Below are 25,887 nucleotides of genomic sequence, written 5' to 3'. Positions count from 1 at the left end.
TTGCTCTAATATATATCATGAAAAACTTAATTATTGTCTTTTAGGAGTTTTTTATGAAAAAATTTTTAATGTAATTTTTATTCACGAGTGGATTATATATTTATAGTAAATGATTATACATAGTATGTAAATTTTGTAATGAATATATGATCAAAACAAAAAAAAAATAAGTTTAGTTAAATAGAAAACACAACAAGTGTAAACAAAGTAAAAATTTTATTTCTAATGACTATTTACACTTTCTTCACTCGTGAAAGTGTCAAAAATTATTGTGATCTTCTGCTAAAAATAATGATAAAAACGTCATTGAATCACATTTGTTCTTTGATCCAGTTTAGAACGACTTCAATTCTCTATTCTCTTATACAGTATGATGCATATTCCATCACTAAAAATTAATAGAACTCCTAAAGAATGTCTGAATTGTAAGAGTAGTCTCAATACTTATTCGTTGTACAATAAAACTCTTATGCGCATAACATAAGATCTCATTTTGCTACTCTTCAAATGATTATCATTTTGTCGTTATGGTCATATCTGACTCTTTTTTTTCCGTAAAATAATGATATTTATTACGTTTTAAATATGATTTATATCATAAATTATATCATTTTTAGCTTTTACAATCCGTAACAACTATAATTTAAGAGTTTTAAGGCTTACAAAGTAAAAAGTAAAATATTATCCCTCACGATAGCCATAAAATAATCGGTTTAAAAGGTATTCTTAAAAAAATGAAGAAAAACAAAGGTACGAATATCCATACCCGTTTCTCATTCAACACTAATTCTTCATCAAATTCTCTCGTTTATCTAATTTTCACAACTAATTATTCCTAAACTTTTAATTTTTTTTAAAATAATTATAAATTAGTAATATTAATTTATACAATAGTGATCATATCAAACTCAATTTAACGTATAAACTTATTTTTCGAACCACGTTATATACATACTAGAATATTTATACATACTCGAATTTATTTACTTTTTAGAAATTAAAGAAAGAAGAAAGAAACTATGATGTGTTCGGGCTTTACCTATTCAACCTAAAGAAACTATGATGTGGTCGGGCTTTATCTATTCAACCTAACGTATTAGATTTGAGTTTAAACTATTAGTTAAAGTAATTAATCGAGTCGAATTTTTTTTTTCAAAATCTTCAAAGTTTCGAACTAGTTTTAATTTCGTTGTAATAATATAATAACTAGCCCAACCTAATTAAATTGGGCTAAGTAGGTTTGGGTCATCCATTTGGTCTAATTATTTTATTCAATAATATAAATAATTGCTACAAGAGATATATATATTTTAAAAGATATTTTTAAGATAAAATTAATATGATAATATATTTTTAAAATATAATAAATTATTAAAGTAATTTTCAATATTTAATATTTTAACGGTTCAGCTTTTAAATTTTTTATTATAATTTGATCCCCGACGTTCGTATAAATAATTACAAATAAAAAGAATAATTTATTAATTTTAGTTCATAAATTATGGATTATATTGTAATTTTGTCTTTTTTTTGTTTTAATTTAGTCTAAAAATTTATAAATTATTTGAAAATATGATTTTTCGTTGAATTTTTTTTTGAAAGTCACAAATTGTTATCATAAAAATTACAAATTAAACTAAATTTAAAAACTTAAAAATATTAATTTTTTTTAAAAAAAATGATTTTCAAACTCTTTCTAACATAACAAATAATTTAAAAACTAAAAAATAATATTAAAAATTAAAATTAAAATAATAATTTGGAAAATCCCCAAATCATCCCGTTAAACCCAATTCACTAAACTAAAACCCTAACACACGGCCAGCTCCAGTCTCTTCTTCCTCTTGCTCGCAGAGTTTCCCTCTGCATCTCTCTCTGCTTCCCCTGTGGCTTCGTCCTCCTCTGTCAGCAAAGGCTTTAAAGTGTCTCGCGAGCTCGCCTAAACGTCCTCCTAAGTTATTTCGCCTCCTTCTGCGACGTCTCCCTCTTCTACTGTACACAGCTCGGAAGCACCAGCCTCAGTCCGACGACGTCTTCGTCTGGTACATTATTCTTCAATTTTTAAGAATTATTTGTTTAGACGAGTGTTCTAGCTCCATCTGGTACCGAAACTTTATCTGCTTCCTTGGTAGCTATTGTTACTAGTTTCTTTCTCGTTTTTGTTCATTTACGTCTCCGTGCTGCGTCTTTCTTTACTATAACGCAGTAGATTCTAGGAGAAAAGAAATCATAGGAAGGTTACCTCAGTGTATTGAATGCTAACTATTTATAAAGCTTGTGTTGTTATTTACAGAGACTCGGTTAAAATCAAAATAAAGACAAAATGAGGAAGAAAGTAGATGAGCGAATCAGGACTCTGATAGAAAATGGCGTTAAAATGCGACATCGTTCTATGTTCTTGATCATCGGGGACAAGTCCCTTCACCAGGTACTCCTTCTTGACTTTTCTGTTTTTTCGGTAACAAATTTGGTTCTTCTTGGTTTTGTCTGACTTATAATTGTTTTCCCCGAAGCACGACTTGGTTGCTAATGTTAGTTTTGTTTATGTTTTGCAGGTTGTGAATCTTCATTACATGCTGAGCAAGGCAGTGATCAAGTCCAGGCCAACTGTCTTGTGGGCTTACAAGGAAAAACTTGAACTTAGCAGGTTCAACTTTAGTTCTAATCTTCATTTTTTTAAAGTTTCATTTAGTTAGAATAGGTGTTGTCTTCTTATTCATGCACTAAAAGTTTTGTCTTTAAAACCGGAAGTTAAATGATATATGTAAATATACAAGGACATGGAACTGAGTCGGTTACTAACTAAAGCATTAGATGAGTGAAAAGAAAATGTAGAAGTTTCATGCTTTACTGAAATCTCTCATTGATTATAAACTTAGTTAGAGGTGACTATGAAATAAAATATATATAGGTTTACTTTGTTAGATACTGCTTTGTTATTGAATGAACCTCCTGCCTAGACTATAAAAAACATGATGGAAATTGATTATATATATGCAGTCATAAGAAAAAACGTGCGAAGCAAATAAAGAAGTTGACGCAGAGAGGTCTGCTGGATCCAGATAGAGTTGAATCTTTTTCTCTTTTTGTTGAAACTGGGGGATTGACATATTGCTTATACAAAGATTCTGAAAGAATTCTTGGAAATACTTTCGGAATGTGCATATTACAGGTATTATTTCATCTTGAGCTTTGTTATTCACTTAGGCCGGCAGCTTGTATCCATTTTGTTTTCTTTCCGATGTTTTTACTAAGTATTGTGCCATATCTCTCCCAATTTTTGAATCTGCCTTGACATTAGGATTTTGAGGCTTTGACACCAAATCTCCTTGCAAGAACTATAGAAACAGTTGAAGGTGGTGGATTAATCATACTTCTACTTCGTTCTCTCTCCTCGCTTACCAGCCTGTACACCATGGTCATGGTATGCTACATTTTCTGTATTTGCATATTTGTTGAAAGGAGCAAGAGAAATATTGGAAATAGCTATTAAGTTCTCTTTTTATGTTCTTTTGTAATTTGTAATTTTGTTTTACTTTGAAATGCAGAGGTATTCTGATGTTTATAATAGAAAGATAGTACTTTTCAGGAAGTTGACATTTTCCTTGGGCTTGTTTGGGAAAATACTAGAATCACTTATTCTAAAAGGGTTTTAATTATTTTATGAAGATAAGTGAAACATAATACCAGAAAGGTTCATACTTTTTGTGGCCTAACAACCTCAAATTTACCTTATTATCGCCTAATAACGCATGTGTACCCTTTATCTTGCTTATAGCATTGATAACTATTTTATATTCTCTTGAGTAAAATTAATTGGAATATATTTTTTTGACAGTGGTATTTGATTCTGTTATCTCCTATTTGTATGCGGTGTTAGAATATGTTTGAGTTGGTGGTGGTTCAATTAATTCATGCCCTTAATCTTAGTATGGAGGGCTCTTTAGTATCATTACTTTGCCCAGAGGTATATTTGAAATGCTTAATTAATTGTGAGTTCTGTTATAATCTTAACAATTTTCCTCTGGCCCCAAAAGAAGATGAAAAAAGTTTGTAGAGAATATGTGCTGTGTTCATTATTTTATCCCTATTTTAACATTGATCCTCCCTGCCTGCTTGTTGCTGTAAGGTTCATTGTTAATTAATTATCTATTTGGGGATGTCCTGGTAAGAGCTAGGGCCATGACTTGTTCATCTATGGATTATCAATTACTTAACATTGAGGCCCATCACAAAAGGGAAAATAAACTAATGGTAAACTGGTTAATCTCAGGATGTTCATGATAGATTTCGTACTGAATCACATTTTGAAGCTGCTGGGCGCTTTAATGAACGCTTCTTATTATCACTTGCATCAAACAAGGCATGTGTTATCATGGACGATGAGCTAAATATTTTACCAATTTCATCTCACATAAGATCAATCACCCCCGTCCCCGTGAAGGAGGTAATTTTCTGGTTCCTCTAACATTGCAATGAGCAACTAGAGTTTTAGATGCTAAATTCTATTTCTTGCTGTGATTTTATGTGGTAAATCTGGAGGTGCAAGCTGTTTTCTTTATTTTCCTACTCAAGCAAACTGTTTATCAAGTTAATTTATCTAATACTAGTGAAGACTATAAGTAGCTTGTGCAATCAGAACTTAGATATTTGATTTTAAAGTATTCTAACTTTATATACTATTCTCTTTGCTCTGCTGGCTGGTGATGAAAGGATTTGGAGGGGCTTTCAGAAGCTGAACGGGACCTGAAGAATTTGAAAGAACAACTGAATGATGATTTTCCTGCTGGTCCATTGATTAACAAGTGTTGTACGCTGGATCAGGTAGAAGCTGAAAATGTGTGCCTTTTATTTTATTCTTGCGGCTGATAAACACCAATGCCTTATAAAGTGTTCTGTGGAAATGAGATAATATTTTCTTGTCTGAGCAGGGAAAAGCTGTCATTACTTTTCTTGATGCAATTCTGGATAAGACTTTACGCAGCACTGTTGCTTTGCTTGCTGCACGTGGCCGTGGAAAATCAGCTGCACTTGGTCTAGCAATTGCTGGTGCTGTTGCTTCTGGGTAACGTGCTTGATTCATTGTACCTTTGTTTGATCTCTTATAATTTTGACTGTTTACTCTCATGTTAACCTTATTAAACTCTGTTATTATTCTCATACAGGTATTCTAATATTTTTGTAACTGCACCAAGTCCAGAGAATTTGAAAACCTTGTTTGAATTTGTATGCAAGGGTTTTGATGCTATTGAATATAAGGTTCAGTTGCTCTCTCTTTCTCTCATTATCTTCTGCCTGGACATGTTTTTGGTTTTATATTTTTGAATATAACATGTTTTTGGTTCAATTTGGTTCTATTCTTATGAAATCTGTGTTGGTTGTGCAGGGGTGATCCTGTGATTTTACAGTAGAATCATAGTAATGGTTAAAAATTAATTTTGTTTTACGGCATCTTGACTCAATGATTTGGTGATGGACGTAGGTGATTCCATGATTCTGTGCCAATTATTTGTTGTGCTTGGGCAATTTGACTCTGGAAAAAGTAAACCTCAACTGTCTACTTATAAGCCATTAAATTTATCTTTCCACTATGTAATGGTGAATAAAATTCTTTTTTTTTTTCCTAATAGAAACGAGATACTAATAAGAAAGGAAGGAGAAGACAAAGAATGGACGATAAGGTATCCACATAAAAGGAAACAAAGGAGGAAAAAGAAATGTCTGATTTTAATCTGAATTAAAAGTGGGGGGTCGGGATGATTATAAACAGTGGACGATGGAGAAATATGGGATTTTTCTGTGAAATCCCTATATTGTTACCTTCAGGGTGGAAAGGTGAATGCAGATTCTGTGTTTTTGTTTAAACAAGTATGGAAGACTAAAGCACCTCCAAGATTGGCTTTTTTTGTATGGGAAGCGTGCAGAGGAAATGTTTTAACAATAGATATGCTCATGAGGAGGGGGAGATGCTTGGTGAATAGATGTTATATGTGCAAATGTTATGATGAATCTTGTAACCATATATTATTGTGGTGTCCTCCGGTTTCTGATCTATGGACTTCCATTTATGGAATGTTGGGAATCAAATGGGTTATAACGGGGTCGGTTAAGGATGAATTGTGGGCTTGAGCTAGATTGTGTGAGAAGAACAAATATTTAATGCTGATTCCCATTATCTCTATTGTGGGTTGTGTGGAAAGAGAGAAATTCAAGAGATTTTGAGGGGATAGAAAATGATTTTAACAGCATCAAGAATAGATGGTTTCATCTTTTTGGTTCTTTATTCTTGGGACATGATATTCAGGATCTTGAGGATTTTGGGATGGTTTTAGATTATTTGATTGAGCTGTAACTGTTGTATATTGGGTGGTACCCCCTTGGTACCTTTAGAATGATATCTCTTTTCATTTAAAAAAAAATGTAAGATAGCCCCCTTATTCCTTCTTTGAAAGAAAACTTGGCCTTAGCCCAAATAAAGGCCACAGAAAGCCTTCTGTCCCAAATAGATAAATATGGATTTGTTTTTTCTACATAGTCATTCTTGCGTTATTTATAGTTTTTTAAAATTTTCTAAGTGAGAGATATCAATGGATTACCACCCTGTTTGCGTTCAAATAATTCATTTTAAACTTCTTATTGCAACCTCCATATCCAGGAACATCTTGATTATGATATTGTGAAGAGTGTAAATCCCGAGTTCAAGAAAGCACCTGTGCGGATCAATATTTACAAGCATCACAGACAAACAATTCAGGTTAAGTATATGTATTATGTCACCACTTGTTTAGTCCTACAATGATGCCACAGTTTCTGCTGTGTGAGATTAGTTCTATTATTCTCCTTAGTTTCTCATAAATCTTGTCTTTATCTTATGAACAAATTCTTACAGTACATACAGCCACATGAACATGAAAAGCTCTCCCAAGTCGAGTTGCTAGTCGTTGATGAAGCAGCAGCTATTCCATTACCAGTTGTGAAGTCTTTGCTTGGTCCTTATTTGGTGTTTCTTTCATCTACCGTCAATGGGTAAGCAAGTTTGTTCTAGTATTAACTGTTGGGTTATTTCTTTCTACAACTATAAACATGCTCCCTGCCACTTTCTCAAGTTCGGAGGTAAATCATGATTTAATACAAGACTCATAATTTTATTTCTTCTATGGAAAGCTATGAAGGTACTGGCCGATCTTTATCCCTAAAACTTCTGCAGCAACTGGAACAGCAAAGTCAGATGGCTGCGAAGGGTGCAGAGGACAGTCTTTCTGGTATATATGAGCTTCACTCTATTAGCTATATGTACAGATATTATGCCTGCAGAACTTTTGCTGTCAGTGGCCTTTTCTACTGATTGCATTTAGAAGTACTATTGTGCATGCCAAAATATGTTTTTAATCTGATTTCTTGAGATCTTAGTTGCTTTGGGAAATACTAGTCAGGTGAACCAAATTTTCCACTCGCATGAACCCTGCTTTATCTTGGGGAAGGAGAAGAAAATGGAATAATTCAAGGCCATAAGGGCAGATTGGAGTCTTTGCTTGAGGGATATGTCTCTTGTTGGTTGTTGTATGGGGTCCCATTTTCTTGTCTCTTTTTCCTGTAGTGGGTAGCGGAGCAAAGAAACATGAGTCTCTCCAATGCAGAGTTTTGCAGGTTAATGGTGAGGAATAAAGAAAATATTAAATGGTGAAGCCATTGAATCAGCAAGAATTAAGCAATAATCTTGGAAGTATGAGGATAGGTGAAGCAATTGAATTAGCAAAAAAGATCATGAAAGATGTTATGATTTTTGATAGGACAAATTAGGCTAATTTGCTTGCTTAGAAATTTGGGAGAAACCTAATATCACATATAGAGTTTTTAGGTATTATGCCTAAAATTTGATAGAATAGTAAGAAATTCTCAAAATTCTTATTGAATTAATCATGATCTCAAAGAGGTTATTCATGTCTTTATAGGGGGTCAAATAAGCCTTTACTGAATAATGGAAAACTAATGAAGGTTATGAATGCTGCTTCTAATAAAAAAGGAAATACTAATACTAAAAGGATTGGTAAAAGAAAACATAAATAAAACAGAAAACATACAAATAACCTAAGTGAAACTAACATTATTTCTATCAAGGACAAATGGCTGCACTTTTTTGGTTCCATTTTTCTTGGTCATAACCTTGTCTCTTTTGATGATCTGCGTTATATTGTTGATATTTTTACCGACCTGTAAATTCCTTTTGTACACGGGTTCGCCCCCTTGGCGTCTCTTTAATATATCGTCTTACTTTTATCTCAAAAAATAAAAATAACCTAAGTAAATTACTACTATGTCTATATGCCATTAGTTCGTCCTGAGTGAGAAAAACTCGACTCTAGTCGAGTTGAAATCATAAAATGTAACATGCATGGAAAGCTTGATCCTTTTGAGGTTAGTTTCTGTGATCCAAGTACAATCAACTTTAGGACGCCCCTTCCATTTTACTAGAAAGTTGTGATAAGTACCACTCTCATTATAGCTACCTCTTAATAGTCAACAATATCTTCTATCTCGTTCCTGAGGTTTGTAGTGATTGTTAAGCGACGAGGAATATGATTATGAGAAACAGTAGCTTCAATTCCTTGATATGAGGTTATATCTTCAACATTGAAAACCTTATGCTCATATCTTTCCACAAGTCAAGAACATAAGCATTTGAGCTCATCTTCTTGAGAATTTTCCTAGGCATGGTTTAATGGAGTTTCTCGTAATCTCCCTTAAGAAACATTCTAGGTTTGATGCGTACCATTATCATATCTCTCTCATTTAAGTCAGCAAGTCTTTTTTTATTTTAAGTTGGCAAAGGTCGTCACTTAAAGCACTTCACGTCTAATATTTACATGTATCTCATGTATGTCAGTGTACCCGGTGGAAATTTGGTAGAGGTAATAAGATCAGATTTTAGCTTGATGATTGGCTTGATGATGGCTGTCTTATGAGAAGATTTTCGAGGATTTATGGCATTGCTCAGTCCAAGAACATGCTGGTTGAATGGTCCATCAATGTATCAAGAAATTTGAATGATTGGGAAATCAGTGAATATGAAGACATGCTAAAGACTTTAGCTTCACAGCAGGTTAAGCCTTCGACTGATCAAATCATCTGGAATTTGGAGGAGAAGGAAGTTTTCACTGTCAGCTCTTATTACAGATTTTTGGTTAATGGTGCTGCAGAAGGTTTTCAAAATTTCCCTTGTAAGCAAATCTAGAAAACCAAGGCTCCCCCGCGTGTTGTGTTTTTTGCGTGGGAGGCTTGCTGGGAGAAAATACTAACCATTGACAAACTTAGATACAAAGGTCAGATTCTAATCAATGGTTGTTATCTCTATTTGAAGGCTGAGGAATCCCGCAATCACCTACTGCTGTGGTGTCCTACTGCATACAGTCTATGGTACACGGTTTATGGTCTTCTAGGGATTAATTGAGTAATAGTGGGTCCTGTTTGTGGAGAAATTTGGGCTTGGGTGGGATTAAGTATAAAAAGAAATATAGCAAATTTAATTCCATTGAATGTTTTTTTGGTTCTTTGGAAAGAGAGAAATGATAGAGCATTTGATAGTAAAGCGAGTGGGTTGTATAGATTAAGAGATAGATGGATTTACTATTTTGGGATCACCTTGTTAGTTCATGACATTATTACAGATAAGGTTTTTGAGAATGTCATTGATACACTAACTCTTTTGTAAATCTTTTGTACATGGGTGGTACCCCCGTTTTGGTACCTTGTTAATACATACATTATACTTTTTATCTCCAAAAAAATGTCATGTATATATTTAGCAAAATCTTTTACCTCAATGCTAGGACAAATATCTAGTGGTAAAGGAACCAAATCAATAGACTTTTTTTTTTTTTTTTTGGGAAATATAAAGGGTGAAAATCATTTCTTAACAAAAGGTATAACCGTTTCTTTTTAGCTTGGCCACTAGTTGCAAGTTTTTTAATCTTCCCAACTTTAAAGTTTTTGATATCTTTTGTACTCATGAGTTGCAAGAGAATGTTTCTTTTTCCATATAAAAGGAATGTGTTTTCTCTTCCAGTGTAGTGTACATTCAATCATGTAGCTAAGGACGAACAAGAAGAATATGAATCACGCATGGGAATGACATAACACGAATGGTGTCTATATATTTACCACTATGGAAAGAAACAAGGCATTGTTAAAGTTACCACAATTATTGTGTTATCAATCCATGCTATTTTGTATGGGTGGGAAGTTTGAGGCACTCTACGGTTGAGGTGGACGCTACATTCATGGAACTTCCACCATGGATGACAAGCTTTTTGGCTTTAGGCCCACAAATTAGAGAGTTCTGTAATATGTAGTGCAACGCCAATCACCTTCCTCAACCTTAGGTGTTGCAAGGATATGCTTGACTACAGACACAAGGGAAGTTTCGTGGCAGCAGTTATCATAAACTAAGGCATCATCATCAAAGGAAGCGTCATCATTCTTATTTGTTAATTTTCCTTCTTCTTCTTCTTCGATTCCAATATGGAAGTTGTTTTTCTTATGCATTGATACCTGCATGCATGGCTTTCCACACTTGAAGGAGGCTATTTCCTCACCTCTAGTATTAGGTGTGTTGGAAGCTGATTTTGCCACAATAGCCCTACTTGGAGCTTGTTGTATATTACCTACTAGTGCAATCATTTGAACAAAGTTGCTGCCTGATTATCATCTTCTACCAACTTGCTCCTTTAATTCTGTAAACTTTTGTGTGTACTCAGTTATTGATATACTGCATTGAGTTAAAATATAAGTTTGGTCATGAAGTTTGTCAAAGTAGGTGGGAAGTAAATATTTTTCACGAAGAATGACTTCCATCTCATCCTATATTTCAATTGTTGGTTGTCTCATTTTTATATTCTCATCAATGCTATACCACCAAGTTTTTGCAGGTCCTACCAAAATCCTCTTGGCAAATTGAACTCATCTGACATAACATACTGATTTTCTTCCATTGAGTTAAGTAAATCGGAGAAGAAATCAGGATCTCTTGTTCCACCAAAATTAGGAGCTTCCATCTTTACCTTCATGGAATGAGATGGTAAAATTACTCTAGGGTCCAAAAAAAGATGAGCCTCCCTTGTTCCCTTTTCTATATTCTGTCATTTTTGAAAGGAAGAAGTAGGAGAGCACTTGAAAGTTCTTTCTCCTCCTTTGTTGACATAAGAGATCATTGCTTGCGGATTTTGAGTATATTGCTCAAAAGCATACCTTTCAAGATGGATTTGATATTGTAGACCTTTTGGATATGCTGTATCTGTGAGATGTTTGAATATCTATATTTTACCACATGGTGGCAAGATGAAATTATTTGAAGTTGCTTACTGAATTTCAGTGGGTTGGAGTGGAATTCTCCCAAGCAAATTGGATTAACTTGTCTTCTTCTCTCCATGGGGTTGGTAGGAAGAAGTAGATATGGGTTGATGGGGCTACTTCTATTGGGCTGTGAATGATCTGATTGGATAGAAATGGGAGGATTTTCAATGATAACAAATCTCATTTTCTCTTTTTTGGGATGAGGTGTTTCTTTGGTGTCCTTTAGGGTAAAGGCACGCGGTATTTTAAATATTATCTTTGTCTATTTTGCACAGAGATTTTCCGACTATCATCTTTTGAATATAGTTGGGTTTTTTTTTCTTTTTTTTCGTTCTCTTTCTTCAAGGAGGATAACTGGTCCTTCATGACATTAGGGAGCTTGATGATTTTGGGGGTGTTTTTGACCATTTGATTGATATGTAGTTATCTTATATATTGGGAATACCCCCTTGGTACAATGTTAATAATACTTTACTTTAACTTTTATTTTTAAAAAAAAAAGATGATAACTGGTCCTCTTAGTTTTATTTCTTTTTCGTTCCAATATGCCTTTTTTCTGTATAAAAATCCGAGAACTTTTTTTTGTGCTATTGATTCCTGTTCTTTGCTTGAAATTTTTTAGGACAGTAGGTATGAAGATTGTCTTGCATTTTAATTTCCATGTCTTCAACTCATGCAGGCATAAGGTGTATTTAAATATTGTTAATGTACTTTTCCTTTGGAAATTTGCTTAGTGCTTGGTTATCTTTGATTGCAGGTCGCCTTTTTAAAAAGATAGAACTTAATGAATCTATTAGATATGCTTCTGGTGATCCGATAGAATCCTGGCTTAATTCTTTACTTTGTCTGGATGTTACAAATTCTGTGCCTACTATCAGCAGGTACCAAACGTTTATACTTTTGGTTGCCGAACAATTTTCTTACATTTTTACTGATTCCCACTCCTTTTGTCTGTAGATTACCGCCACCAAGTGAATGTGATCTCTATTATGTCAATCGGGATACACTCTTTTCCTATCACAAAGATAGTGAGTTGTTTTTGCAGGTAATTTAAATCTTTGTGAAGCAGATATGTATTTTTCTGTTATTTCTTATCATCAAGCGACAAACTTTTGGAAAGATATTCAAGCATATTTATCTTGCAGCGGATGATGGCTCTATATGTCTCCTCACACTACAAAAATTCTCCTAATGATCTACAATTATTGGCTGATGCTCCGGCTCACCATTTGTTCGTGTTGCTGGGTATTACCTTTTTCATTAGAAAGGAATTTTACATATCTACTGGAGTTTGAGAATGATTTCAATTAATTTTGTTGATGCAGGTCCTGTTGATGAGTCCAAAAATCAGCTTCCTGATATTTTGTGTGTTATCCAGGTCTTAATCTTTACTGTTTGGGACTCAATTAGCAACTATTTTTGCCATTTCTGTTCTGTTACAGTCTAACTAGCATGATTTTATGTAGTAAGTTGATTCATCTATAATCTATTTTTCTCAGGAATGTCAATAAAAGTGAATTCAACCAGCTGTAAATTTGAGGATTGATAAAAACAACGAAATGTTTATGATAGAGAATGGATATGAACTAAATAGATTAGTGATTGAAAATTTTGTATCTTTAAAACTAATCTACAGATTATTGTTCTAAGATTAAGGTTTTATTAGTTTATTTACAAACTTAATTATTTAGGATCTAATTTATGTTTTTTGTTGTGATAATATTCTTAATAATAATGTTAATATTAATATTTCTTAGTCTAATCCTATTTTGGGAGGATCACTTTTGAGAGTGTAATACCTAAGTATTACCTTGCATAATCTCACTTTTGAGAGAAGCCCAATTATTCAATAATGACATTCTGGGAAATTTTTTCCTATTTTTGTGGTTGCATGATGTAATCTAATTCTTAAGTATGATGTCTAGAAATTTCTAGGTGTGGTATCTCAGTGACCTCAGGTGTGATATCTAGGTTTTATCAGACAGATTAACTTTATCCTACTTTTTTAAGCGTTAGAGCTTAAATGTTCCTGTGAATGCTCACAAATTCACGCCCAAACAGTTGTAACCATCGGAAATGATAAGAACCCACATTGGAAAGCGTAAAAGCTAGCTCACTGATGCCTGCTGAAGATCACCACAACCAGTAGAAGGTGATCCTTGACACCACAAAAACTGGCTTCAGACAAGTCCAAACAGCCCATACCTGAATCCCTACCACTAAATCCACCAAAAAATGTGCCACTCGCAGTGAAGAGCCCAAATTGTTGCTGCCTCACCATATCGCCCCCTTGTGGCCAAAATCTGTTTCATGCACATGACCCGTGAATGGACGTTGTCAAATTTATCATGCTTTGACCTTTTCCGCAATAGGTTTGAGTAGATTAGTTCTACTAGATTGGTTTTACCTCTTCCAATCTGGTTTTTCAATGGTTAAGACTTGTTTTCAAGTAATTTTGAGGCAATCCTTTTATTTTAGTTGTTAGTTCCGTCAACTTTGCTCTAGCATCCTCTTTTCAAAAACTTTGAGTGTGCGGAACTTTTTTTTTTTTGGACATGAGTTAGTGGAATATTAGGGAAGAGAATGATCCATCACTTACAGATGGTAGACACAATAATTCTTTGTTGGTTGCAATCATGCACAAACGAGCAGTTGAAGTGGTGGAACGATGGAAAAGGAGGTCACTATAAGTAACTTATGTAATCTCACTTTTGACAGAAGCCCAATTGTTCAATAAAGAGTCTTTAGAATTCTCTGAATATTTTATAATTTGTGATGCAATCATACTTGTTAAGTATGATGCTTGAGACCTTTTATGTATAACATTTAAAAGACTCTAGATGTGATATCTAAGCTATATTTTCAACTTAAGACTAATTTGTCCTGCATAAATTCATCTTTGTAAAGTTTCTATTGTTTGAAAATGCTTATTTGAATTCCCTAGTTTCTAGCTACCGGTAAAGTTCATGAATTTCATTGTATGTCAGCAGGAGATGCATTCACTCTATGGAAATTTTTCTGTAATTACTGTAAGTATTAGTTCTATGGTTCTTAATATTGTTATTTAATTTGTTAGTTTGTTCACAGGTCTGTTTTGAAGGGCAGATATCTCGTAAATCTGCAATTAAAAGTTTGAGTGATGGCCATCAACCTTTTGGAGACCAAATACCTTGGAAATTTTGTGAACAATTTCGGGATACAGTTTTTCCCAGTCTTTCAGGTGCTCGCATTGTACGTATTGCCACCCATCCTAGCGCTATGAGGGTAATTCTCTAGTTTACAGATGCCTAATTCTGTTTGTTGACCTAGATTCTTGTAAAACCTTTTTAACTGCCTTTCAATCGGGTTTACTTCAGCTTGGATATGGCTCTGCTGCAGTTGAACTTTTGACAAGGTATGTGCATCTTTGACACAATGCTAATAGTAAATTTTAACAAACTTCCTTTCAAAATTAAAATTAATTATAGATAGAATGGAGGGGGTAGGTATCCAAGTATAAGAAAGACTCCGCGAAAAACATCTTCTTTGTTGGAACATAAAACATATTGATTACTTGCTTTAACATGAATATTGATATCTTCTTGTAGCTACAAAATGAATTTGAATCCTGCATCTTTTGTCATAGGAAAAGAATAAGAACTAATAGATATTACGTATGTTCCAAATAATGAACTAGAATGAACTTTGGGCTTGGGATGGGGTTTGTAAGAATTTGAAAATTGTAAAGGTCATTCCTAACTATTTTTGGGGTGGTGTAGAAAGAGAGGAACAACAAAGCGTTCGATGGGTGTATGGGGAATTTGGACAGAATTAGGAATTGGTTGCTACATACTTTTGGGACCCTAATTCTGGGGCATGATTTATATACGTGGGATGATTTTGGGAAGGTTTTTGATGCTTTAACAAACATGTCAACATCCTCTTGGTGTCTTATACTTAATATGCATTCTTTTTCTCTGAAAAAAAAAGTCCCAAATAATGAACCTAATGAATTATCCAATGGAACTTCGACTAAATTTAGTGTACGACTACTAAACCTATCTCCCTTTGAACCTAAATTTAGTACCTCTATATCTTACCACAACCCAAATGTACTTTGGTTGGGTGAGAAAGTGTTGGACGGCTGCAAGTTCATAAAATACTTAAGGATGTGAGAGATAAGCTTATGGTGTGGAACAAGGAGGTGTTTAGTGACATTGGTGTTCGCAAGGAGAATCTTGAGCAAATTTCTTTTATGGATAAGTTGGCTTCTGATAATGTGATTATTGAGGATCAAATGCATACGTTTTCTTCTATGAAGAATGAGTGAGGAGGCTATTGTTGAAGAGGAAATCAGATGGAGATAGAAGTCTAGAATTGAATGGGTTAACAAGGCTGATGCCTGTATGAGTATTTTAATACCTTTTCTTTGTTAAGATTAGCTTGTCAGTAGTTCTTGTGTGCCTATCAACAGCTAAGAAGCCAGTCTATTATAATCACTTCCACATTAATAATACTTCTGAGATTTCTGTTTATTCTTCCTAGAAAGTTACTAGATATTGACTACTTGTCTATCAAATAGTCAATCTACTAGTCCGTTCTTCATCAGTTAACTCTCTTTATTATGCTGCTGGTCGACGATAAAGTGACATGAGAAGAATACTTCTCGGAAAAATGGGTGATGTATGGAGCTTAATGGCAGGATTTGACATCTGGATATGTTTTGGAGTTGATTCTATGTGATGTTTAAAGTTTCTTTAAATGGCAAAATTTTTATAGTTTCAATATTTGCAGATACTTTGAAGGACAGTTGACTCCTATTTCAGAAGTGGATGTTGAAGAGGATGTTGAAACTCCACAAGTCAGAGTCACAGAAGCTGCAGAAAAGGTTCATTCCTTGAACTACACTTGACTTTATGTCTCATGAGAATTGCATTTATCTTCGTATCTTTATTAGCTAAGCCTGCTCTGAATCTTTTTCTTCTGACTTCACATATGCTTCGGGATTATAAGTGTTACATATACATATAGGCTTGCTTTACTAGATGTGGTTACATTAGCTTGTACTTGATATCTTCCACACAATTCTAATATTTATTTCAAAAAACATTAACATGTACTTGATATCTTCCACATAATTTTGAGATGTACAGCGATATTTTTGAGAAAAGAGTTATTGTCAAGTTGAAAATAGCATACTTGTTTCGAGCTGTTCAGTTTACTGGCATCGGCTGTGTATGCAGGTCGAATTGGATTCAGGCATTGAACTACCAAATTCGAACCTGATCTGACCGATCCATATCAACACTTCCAATAAAGCCAACCTGAACATTTTAAAAATAAAAAAAAATCTTTATTGGGGTGGGTGGTCCGTCTCGATTGCTACTGGAATTGTCATCCGTAGTTGATTATTGTGCAGGGCAAGAAAATATGGTGGTTGATGCTCTTTTTTAGGAACATGAGGGTGGGAGGGTTCTTTTGGCCGTCTTAATGCCCCAATTGGACATTTTTCATTCAATCAATGAGGAAATTACTAACTCCTCTCTTCTGCAAGTGTTTACTATCTTACAAGAAATGGGTTTCCTTTGTTGCCTACCTCTACAAATATTCCTCTTATTCTTTCTCCTATTCACAGCAAGGAACATGAAGGGTATCAAAAACCCTTAAGTGCATAGTGAGTTATTTCTATTAGAGACGACTCAAACATCAAGTCCAGGACTTTGTTTGAACATGTTAAACTTGTCAACATCTCAAAGTATTCTATGGTCCTTCTAAAGTTTTGGAGAGAATTGGCCCCGCTGCTTACAGGCCTGACTTGCCTGAGGATTCCACGATGCATCGTCTCTTTCATGATTATTAGATTTTTAGCAATTAACTTATTGAGCTTACTCTTCCACTTGTTTCAAGTGAGAGCTGGTTTCCACGCCACAGGCAGGATCAAGATTTCTGGAATGCTGCAGGTATGGTAGTGTCAGAAGCCTTAGACATGGCTCTGACCTTGTGAAAGTTTAAGGGAGAAGAAGAAGAACGAACAAGGGAGAAAATAGTAGACTTTTTTATTGATTTTTGATGTGTTTAAAATTGATGAAAGGAGCCCTTTTTGTAGGCCTAAATATATTAAATAAATTCATTATTCAAGGCGAAATCAAGCTTACTGGAGTTGCGCGGTCGGAATCGCGTGATGATGGTGATCAGCGTTGTCTACAGGATGGATTTGGAAAGCAGAGGTGTCGGCTGTGGAGTCTTGTTAGGGTTGGTCAACCCTAATTCCAGTTCTTCATTTTTCCTGTTCTGCCCTTTTGTGTGCATATTTCCTTTTTTGCCCTTCTTTCTGTAATAAACCCTAAGGGGTTCCCTGACAGATAGCTTGTTACTCTTCCACTTGTTTCTAAGGGAGAGCTGCTTTCTACACCATAGGCAGGATCAAGATTTCTGGAAAGGTTGCAGATATAGTAGCCTGTTATTTTAATGTCCCTTGAGGACAAAAAGGGGGGTGGAGGAATAAGTAATGTCATGTCTGAAATGGTGGGTCCAGTTATAGCATATCAATTTATTGGCAGGGACCCACGAGAAGGCAACATTTTTTTTTTGGGATAATAGAAGAACTATTATTAAGAGAGAGAACCAAGTGAAAAATATAAGTCTAAAAAGAAAAATAAATAAATAAACAGTCACACAATTGTAGCATCATACGAGGTATAGATAATAGATTCCCAGTTCTGGTGGAGTGCAGTAATGCAACTATGTGGGAAATGTCCATGCGCTTTTGCTCAGAAAGTTGCCATGACAGTAGTCCTATCCCATATCTCATCCAAGGAAGTAGTACAATAATGGAAAATTTTCCAGTTCCTTACTAGCCAAATACACCATAGTCTGGTAAAAATTGCTCCTTGCAAAAGACACTCAACTTCTTTCCTCACCCATACTTCATAAGCAATAAAGCTTTCCACTGGGAGGCATCATCCAATTCAGACCAAACAATCTCACCAATTTTGTCCATGTCCTCTATGCTACATTGTGATGTAGGAAGAGGTGGGAGTGGGCCTCACCTCCTCATAAGACTCATTACCAAATATCTAGGGACAAGGCATGGTGAGGGCGACACAGTTGGAGCATCTCATTTGTGTTTAGCCTTTGATGAATGGCTATTCATGAAAATAGCTCAACCTTTGAAGGTATTGAGGATTTTTAAAATACCTTAGCAAGTTGAATGGAGAACAAACGAGATTTTTTTTAAAAGGTGATCGAACAATGACTTACATGTATACGTCCGCGATCGTTCAAGGGCCAGGATCTGCTGTCTGGCTGGGATGAAATTTGAATGGCGTCTAAAGTGGATAAATAAGGATGACATGTTGAAGATTCCCTATTAGATAGGTTGTTGTGTTTAAAGTGGAAATTCCAGGCTATTCTCCCTTCAGTGTCATGGGTGAAAATGGAAATTGGGCTTTGTTTTTAGCAGAAAGACTCTGAAGTCATGTTTTGGCTTGGGCGGGTGGGGAAATCAACCATCGTCCTTCCTCCTTGGAGATTGACTGAATCTATTCCAATTGGTTATGTGGATAGAAGTTAATTAGTACTTCCTAGCTTGGATGTTGGGTACAATGTTGGTATAGGAGTTTAGATATGCTGGTTTGAGAATTTGGCTTAATTTTTAAGGATCGATGAGAATAAGTTTTGCACATGATTTGTAAAGATAAACAACTGCTGACAGAAATTAGTTTGATTCTCTAGGGATGGAAGGTTCTCCCCTTAAGGTCAAAAGTCAAACAACCAAGCCTTGCACTTGCTGCTGGATTTCCAGTCCGCCTATCTTTAAACAGATACCATACTTGAGACCCTAACAGTTGCTAGCTGAGATTAACATTTCAATGCTTCACTGAGTATACTTTGATCATGTCGGCCATTTGAATGACATTTCATTGGGTGTTCAGTTAAGTATTGCAAACAAATTATGTCTTCCGTCAATTCATGTTTCTACTGCTGACTATCCACTTTTTCTCTTCAAACTTTTGACCAAACTGAATCTTTCATCCATCCATGATTTAGCATTTGTTATTTTATAGAGGTTCATAATATACATATGAGAAAGCCCTAAATTTAATTTTTCTTTTAGTTATTATATCATGTATCATAAGTTTATGGTTTCTTGTTGCGTACTTCAATAAACCTATACATGCAGGCTTCATTACTTGAAGAAAACATTAAACCTAGGACAGATCTTCCACATTTGCTAGTACATCTTCGTGAGCGGAAGCCTGAGAAGCTGCATTATGTTGGTGTCTCCTTTGGGCTAACCCGGGACCTTTTTCGCTTTTGGAGGAAGCATAAATTTGCCCCATTCTATGTCAGCCAGATTCCAGTTAAGATGATCTTCTGCCTCATTGATCAACCTGTGTAATTTGTCTTATTTGTTTCTGTATTTGGAGGATTATTTGTAATTTGACCTTTCAAAATTTTTTGTGTATCAGAGTTCTGTGACTGGTGAACACACATGTATGGTACTAAAACCATTGAACAGTGATGAATTTGAAGTCAGTGGATCTAATGACTGGGGCTTTTTTGGTCCATTTTACCAAGGTGAGCAACTTTTATTCAGTTACAAAAACATCTCTTAACTTAAACATAACTACAATGTTCCGTATTTTAATTTTTTCTATTACGAGAATGCCTTTCAGTTAATAATATCCATACTAACTATTAAAAAGCTGAGAATCTCATAATTATATTTGATGGCTATTATATTATTACGCTATTAGATATCTCAGATGACTGTTAGGCAGTCAAGCTTTTTAGCACAAGTTTAACCAAAATGTTCACACATGGGTGCTTCTTTAATACAAGAAGAGGGAACTTTTTAAAATTTATCCATCATTCCCTGTATAATCTTTTGTTTGCCTTTTTTTCGGTTCCTTGCTTGACACTTTGCTTTCTTATTCTTAGATTTCAGGGTAAAGTTCTCTAGACTCCTGTGTACTAAATTCAAGAAGATGGAGTATAAACTTGCAATGAGGTCAGTGCTAAAAATTTTTCCTCCTATTCACTTTCAGTTAATGCAGACCTTGCCAAATAAATATTTGAGACATGGGACTATGTTTCAATCTAATGAACAACCAACTAATCTTTTCATGCTAAGACTCCAACCACTTCTTCCCTACCTAACCCCCTTTTTTCTATGCCCCTAGCCAAGACTTCATTTAGTACTTAAAACATTGCCTTTCACCTACATATAATAGCACCTGGTTTTCTCAAAAAAAAAAAAGAAAAAGCAAGACAAAGAAGCAGCTTGACAGTGTTAGAAGCAAAAGGTTCAGTATTTGTTTGTGTCAATCTACCCTCAGGTTTTGTTGAATTAAAAATAATTTTCTGGGTTGTTGAATGGAAAATATTTTGTATGTTTTTTGTAGTTTATCCTAATATTTATTTTTCACTATGCTTATGTGTTCTTTGAGTAATTCAGTGTCCTGGATCCTAAAATCAACTTCATGGAGGTAGAATCTCCAGACTCATGCACAGATGGATGTTTAAGGTCACTCAATGGTATTATATCGCCATATGACATGGAGCGGCTTAGCGCTTATACAGACAATCTTGCTGATTTTAATTCGGTAAGAACCCAAGACGATGATTGCAATGACAAATATTTACCCAACTAGATATTTACATCTACGCTTAAATTGGGAAGAAATCCATCTTGTAAAAATGTCTTTAGGATCCTCAATCTACTGTTGTCAAATCTGTGTTGTTGTGCTTGTGTATGTGGGTTTTCTATTTTATTTTGTTTATCTTGCATGTGTGTTTTCTCCCCCCTCAGGGGGCTGGGGGGCAGGAAAGCTAATATTATTAGTTTATTGCTTTCTCTTATCAGCTTACTGTGTTTTCTCTCTCTGCTCAATAAAACATAAGTGAAAGTATACATTAAAAAAAAATGTAAGTGAGTAATATTATGAAATGGAAGAACTATCAACACTATTAAGAGTGTTTGAATGTGTATTTTATTGAACACTACTGTCCTATATATAGAAGTTTTCTAGAATATAAAGGAAATTGACCATTAATTACATATGGTGTATTTTACCCTAATATCCTTTAATCTAATTATATACTCTCTTTAATACTCTCCTTCAAGATGGAAAACAAATATTGTCTATCCTCAGTTTGCCAATAATAGGCTGGAATGTTGGATTACTTAGACTTTTAGTCAACACATTTGCAAGCTGTGAGCTGGTCGGCATGTATACGGAAATATTGAATCACTGTATGACTTTTCTTAATTGAAATGCTTGCCAATTTCAATATGCTTGGTTTTGTCATATTGCATCGGATATATGTAATGCTTATGACTAATCCATCGTCACAGTATACATCCATGCAGTTGTCCTACTTGATTTTCAGGTCTTCTAAAATTCTCTTTAGCAATAGTAATTCATATACTCCTTGAGTCATTGCTCGAAATTCTGATTTTGTACTCGACTTTGCAACTACTTCATGTTTCTTATTCCTCCATGTAATCAAACAACCTCCAAGGAAGGTATAGTAATTGCTGGTAGATCCTTTGTCCGCCACTGACCATGTGTAGTCTATATTTATATAGACTTTTAAAAGCAACTTGTCATTCTTTCTTAAAATGACCTCTTTCGCATGTGACCTTTTTAGGTAATGCACCTCCTTGTAAGCTGCTTGTAAGTGTACTTTTTTAGTGCTGTGAACTAACTTATAACACATACTGTGTAGGCGATGTCGAGTATTGTGTGTGACAAGTGTATCAGTCTCTTAACCAATCTCTGATACATCTCCTTATTTACTTGTGTATCCTCTTCTGCTAGTTAAAATTTATGGTTGAGATTGGTATGAATACTAGCTGGTTACATGCTAGTTTGCCACATGTTTTTTAATAGGTCATGAATGTATTTCTACTAGGAGATGAAGATCTCTGATTTTGAGTAGGCAAACTTCAATTCCCAAAGAGTACTTCAACTTACCTAGCTCATTGATTTCAAATTCTCTAGGTAGACATTACTTGAACATCAGTATCTCTTTTTTATCATCCCCTATTACAATAAGTGATCCACATATAGTAGGAGCGCGGTAACTCCTGTCTCAGAATGCTTGACAAATAGGGTAGTTTCCTTGAGCTTGCTTGTATGCTGAACCTGTCATCACCCACCCTTGTAAATCTATCAAACTATGCTTTAGGGTTGTGGTCACCGACAATGAAGGACAACCTCTTTGCAGTTTTCTTATTTCATCAATGAAGACAAAATAGAGTTTATAAAAAAGTTTAAGGATTTTTTAGCTTGGCTTTGATACCATGTGAAGAATGGTTAAATGTGTATTTTGTTGAATATTATAATCTTATATACAAGTTTTATAGAATAGAAAAGGAAAAAACTATTAATTATATTAATTACCTAGTGTGCATTTTACTCTAATGTCTTTTAATCTAATTACATACTCTTTTTAACAAACACATTTTTAGAACTTCCCAATAAAAGAGGAATTATTGTACTTACTTTTACTGTTACTGTTTGTAGTAAAACATTTAAATCAAAGAAAGTATGGACATATTAGCTGTTTGAGGTTGTCCTTAAGCTATTAGCCAATTAAATCTACCTGTTTTTCAAATTGAAAAAAGAAAATTGCAAAAAGCTCCCAATTAATTGCTTGCCGCTTCTAAGTTAAAAAAATTTAATAAAATAAAAATAAGCACTTTCATCTTCATTTATTTTCATATTAAATTAAAAATTTGTTATTCTTTTAACAGGTTGAAGCATTTATTTTCCCTTGCATGTATATAATTTTAACTGAAGTGTAGCAAGTTCTTATTTTTTTTAAATAAAAACTTCTACTCAAATATGTAACTGCAAATTTTTTAAATTGGTCGGTAGAAAGTAAGTTTTTCATAAGAACTTAATACTTCAAATTTCTTTCACTAAAGTCAAATGTGAGATTAGCACCTGTGTGAATCCCTCCATGAAGGAGAAATCTGAAAAAAACACATTTATGTGAGGACAGTTGCTGCTCTATTTTTTGTGTTCTAAATATTATTTTTTCCGTCTTTTCCAGACTTATGACCTTTATCAAATGCTTGCACTTCTATATTTCCAAGAGAAGCTTCCAGTTTCACTATCATATGTTCAGGCCTCCGTCTTGCTCTGCGTGGGCTTGCAGGACCAAGGCATCTCTTTCATCGAGGTTTGATTATCTCCTTGTTTGTTGAACTTGCACAAACAAAAAATTAGTCGGCGTTTAGGCAGATTCACGTGTTTATTCTGTATTGTATTTTTGCATTTCTATTTAACTTCCAAAGTAACACATTTATCTACTGAGCACCTTGCAACTTGTATCGTGGCTGGTGAAAAGAGTATCAAAAGCCAGTGCTATTTGATTAAAATAACCACACTGGTGGATTGGTGATTGTCTTGGTTATCTTGAATTTGCAAGAAATCTGCTTCTCTTGTTCTCAGTTGAACTGTTATTTGACAGGGACAAATGAAGTTAGAAAGGCAACAGCTATTCTCATTGTTTATGAAGGTTATGAAGAAGTTCTATAAATATTTGAATGGAATTGCATCAAAGGAGATTGAATCAGCAATGCCTCGACTAAAGGAAGTAAGTTGTGAGAGCTTTTGGAATTTTTGTCGTTTCGGAATTTTTGTCCTCATTTAGAAGATTGTTTCAAATGCATAGGATATTACCCCTTCTGTATTTTCTCTAGCTTCACGTCTGTCATCTGGTTTAATGATATTTTCTACATTTCTTCTCATATTACTCTCACTTAGCAACGTCTGAATATGGAAACTTAGTTGAATACCATTTCGTATGAGTGGAAGCACGTTTAGATCTTGTACTCAAGGGGACATGAACCAAGTAGATGTGTCAAACTGATTGAATGGAACTTACATATAAGCTATATATATATATATAGGACTAACATACTTGTCTTTCCTTTCTCAAATGGTAGATTTATCCTTCAAAATTTTTGTTTCATTTTGAATGCTTAAATGTTTGAATATATCACAAGAATTTGTTTCTCTCAATGTTCCTTTGTTGTCATTTTTCTTCCAGAGAGTGTTAGAACCTCATAGTATATCCCTCGAAGACGATCTCAACGAAGCAGCAAAGCAAGTTGAGGTATGCTCCACAGACTTTATCGTCATTTCCTTTGCCAGTCAAGACTGTCTTTCTCCTTGCAATCTGGGGTTTATAACAATCAACAAATGTCTGCAGGAGGAGATGAAAAGCAAGACAGAGGGTCTGCTAGATCCCGAACTGCTCCAACAGTATGCCATTGTAGACAAGGAAGCTGATTTCGAGAAAGCTTTGCAGAACGGGGGGAAGATGTCCTCAAGTGGCGTTATTAGCGTGAAATCCAGCAGAAGCAAGATGGAGAAACATTGGGGAAAGCAGAAAGGAGCAGATACGAGCCTGAAAAAGCGAAGTAAAGACGAAAATGGCTCGAGATCAAATAAAAAAAGAAGACATTAGCCATGGTCGATAATATTATGACCAAGAGTGAATGCATGGTGTGGAGATGAGAGGTAACTAAATTATACTAAAGCATTGTTTCTCTGCAACTATATATATATATTTTTTTGATCACAACATACTTCTATGTGAAATTTTGATAAATGTAAGTGGACTAAGTCCTTATAGTTTGTGTGGGAAATTTCTTTTAGGTTTTAGAGACGGTGAAGGTAAAGGGTTAACGATAACGCTAATAAGAACGCGCTAAATAGGAATCAAATTGTAGTAAGTGTTAAATTTTGATAATTAATATGGTCGGTTTGTCATTTATTCAATTATATATATATATCGGTCCGAATATTAAATTTGTCATTGTAATATTTTAAATATTTAAATTCGTTTTTATACTAATTTTTTATTCTTGTAGTCTCTTTATTTTTTAAAAAAGTGTATTAGTTCGTGTTAAATGTCATTAATACTATTACCGAATTTAACACGCGACAATAAGTTGGATACGTTGTTGTTTTTAGTTATATTATTTTTTTTTAATTTTTATTTATTTTTAATATAAAAATAAAATTATAAATTTTACTAATTTAAATTTTTTTTATTTTATAAAATATAATAAAAAATTTGTGCTAAAATTTATAAATTAAATATAATAAATTTGAGCTAAACCTAATGTAATATTCATCTTGCCTATGATGGTTTTCACACCTCTGTCTAATGTAGCATCCACAATCTCTACAATTTTATATATTATTTTAATATATAACTTTTAAATATAAATTGAATATAAAATAAAATAAACCAAAAAAAAATATGTGACCACTAACTTTTATTTAATAAATTATGAAGTTGATATTATTTAATTTAAAAAATTAATTTTTAAAAAATATTATAAATTTATTAAAATTTATTAAATTTAAAATTTATTGAATTTAATCATAATAATTTTATTAAATAGTGATATTATTATATTTTTTTTACGTAAAATATAATAAATTTATTAAATTTAATAACTACAATTTTACTAATTTATGAGATTACTACAAATTTTTTGTTTAAAACATAATTATTTATTAAAATTTA

General features: G+C 33.9%; 1 protein-coding gene across 3 annotated transcripts; it reads left to right on the top strand.

Moving 5' to 3' along the window:
• Positions 1 to 1,793: 1,793 nt before the first annotated feature.
• On the top strand, positions 1,794 to 25,221 carry LOC110820227 (RNA cytidine acetyltransferase 1-like). Of its 3 annotated transcripts, XR_015816487.1 has the most exons (28): positions 1,794 to 2,042; positions 2,294 to 2,428; positions 2,556 to 2,647; positions 3,001 to 3,172; positions 3,302 to 3,424; positions 4,274 to 4,447; positions 4,714 to 4,824; positions 4,932 to 5,065; positions 5,166 to 5,259; positions 6,656 to 6,754; positions 6,890 to 7,026; positions 7,165 to 7,262; positions 12,107 to 12,230; positions 12,307 to 12,394; positions 12,495 to 12,594; positions 12,675 to 12,727; positions 14,437 to 14,613; positions 14,706 to 14,743; positions 16,123 to 16,216; positions 19,511 to 19,690; positions 19,800 to 19,908; positions 20,272 to 20,341; positions 20,789 to 20,936; positions 23,395 to 23,523; positions 23,815 to 23,940; positions 24,397 to 24,462; positions 24,559 to 24,869; positions 25,008 to 25,221. XR_015816487.1 is itself a non-coding variant. In XM_088211764.1 (27 exons), the coding sequence occupies exons 2-27, from the start codon at positions 2,324 to 2,326 to the stop codon at positions 24,814 to 24,816; spliced, it is 3,099 nt and encodes a 1,032-aa protein (XP_088067890.1). In that variant the 5' UTR covers positions 1,794 to 2,042; positions 2,294 to 2,323; the 3' UTR covers positions 24,817 to 25,221. The 3 variants fall into 3 exon arrangements, 2 of the variants coding, with proteins under 2 accessions (XP_088067890.1, XP_088067891.1); XM_088211764.1 differs by having other exon boundaries at positions 24,559 to 25,221; XM_088211765.1 differs by having other exon boundaries at positions 2,275 to 2,428; positions 24,559 to 25,221.
• The last annotated feature ends 666 nt before the right edge of the window (positions 25,222 to 25,887 follow it).

The sequence above is a fragment of the Carica papaya genome, chromosome 9 (assembly GCF_054855325.1).
Source record: "Carica papaya isolate Zhongbai chromosome 9, ASM5485532v1, whole genome shotgun sequence".
NCBI classification, from domain to species: Eukaryota; Viridiplantae; Streptophyta; class Magnoliopsida; order Brassicales; family Caricaceae; genus Carica; species Carica papaya.
The sequence above is the reverse complement of the archived record's forward strand: the minus strand, read 5'-3'. Positions and strand labels throughout refer to the sequence as shown.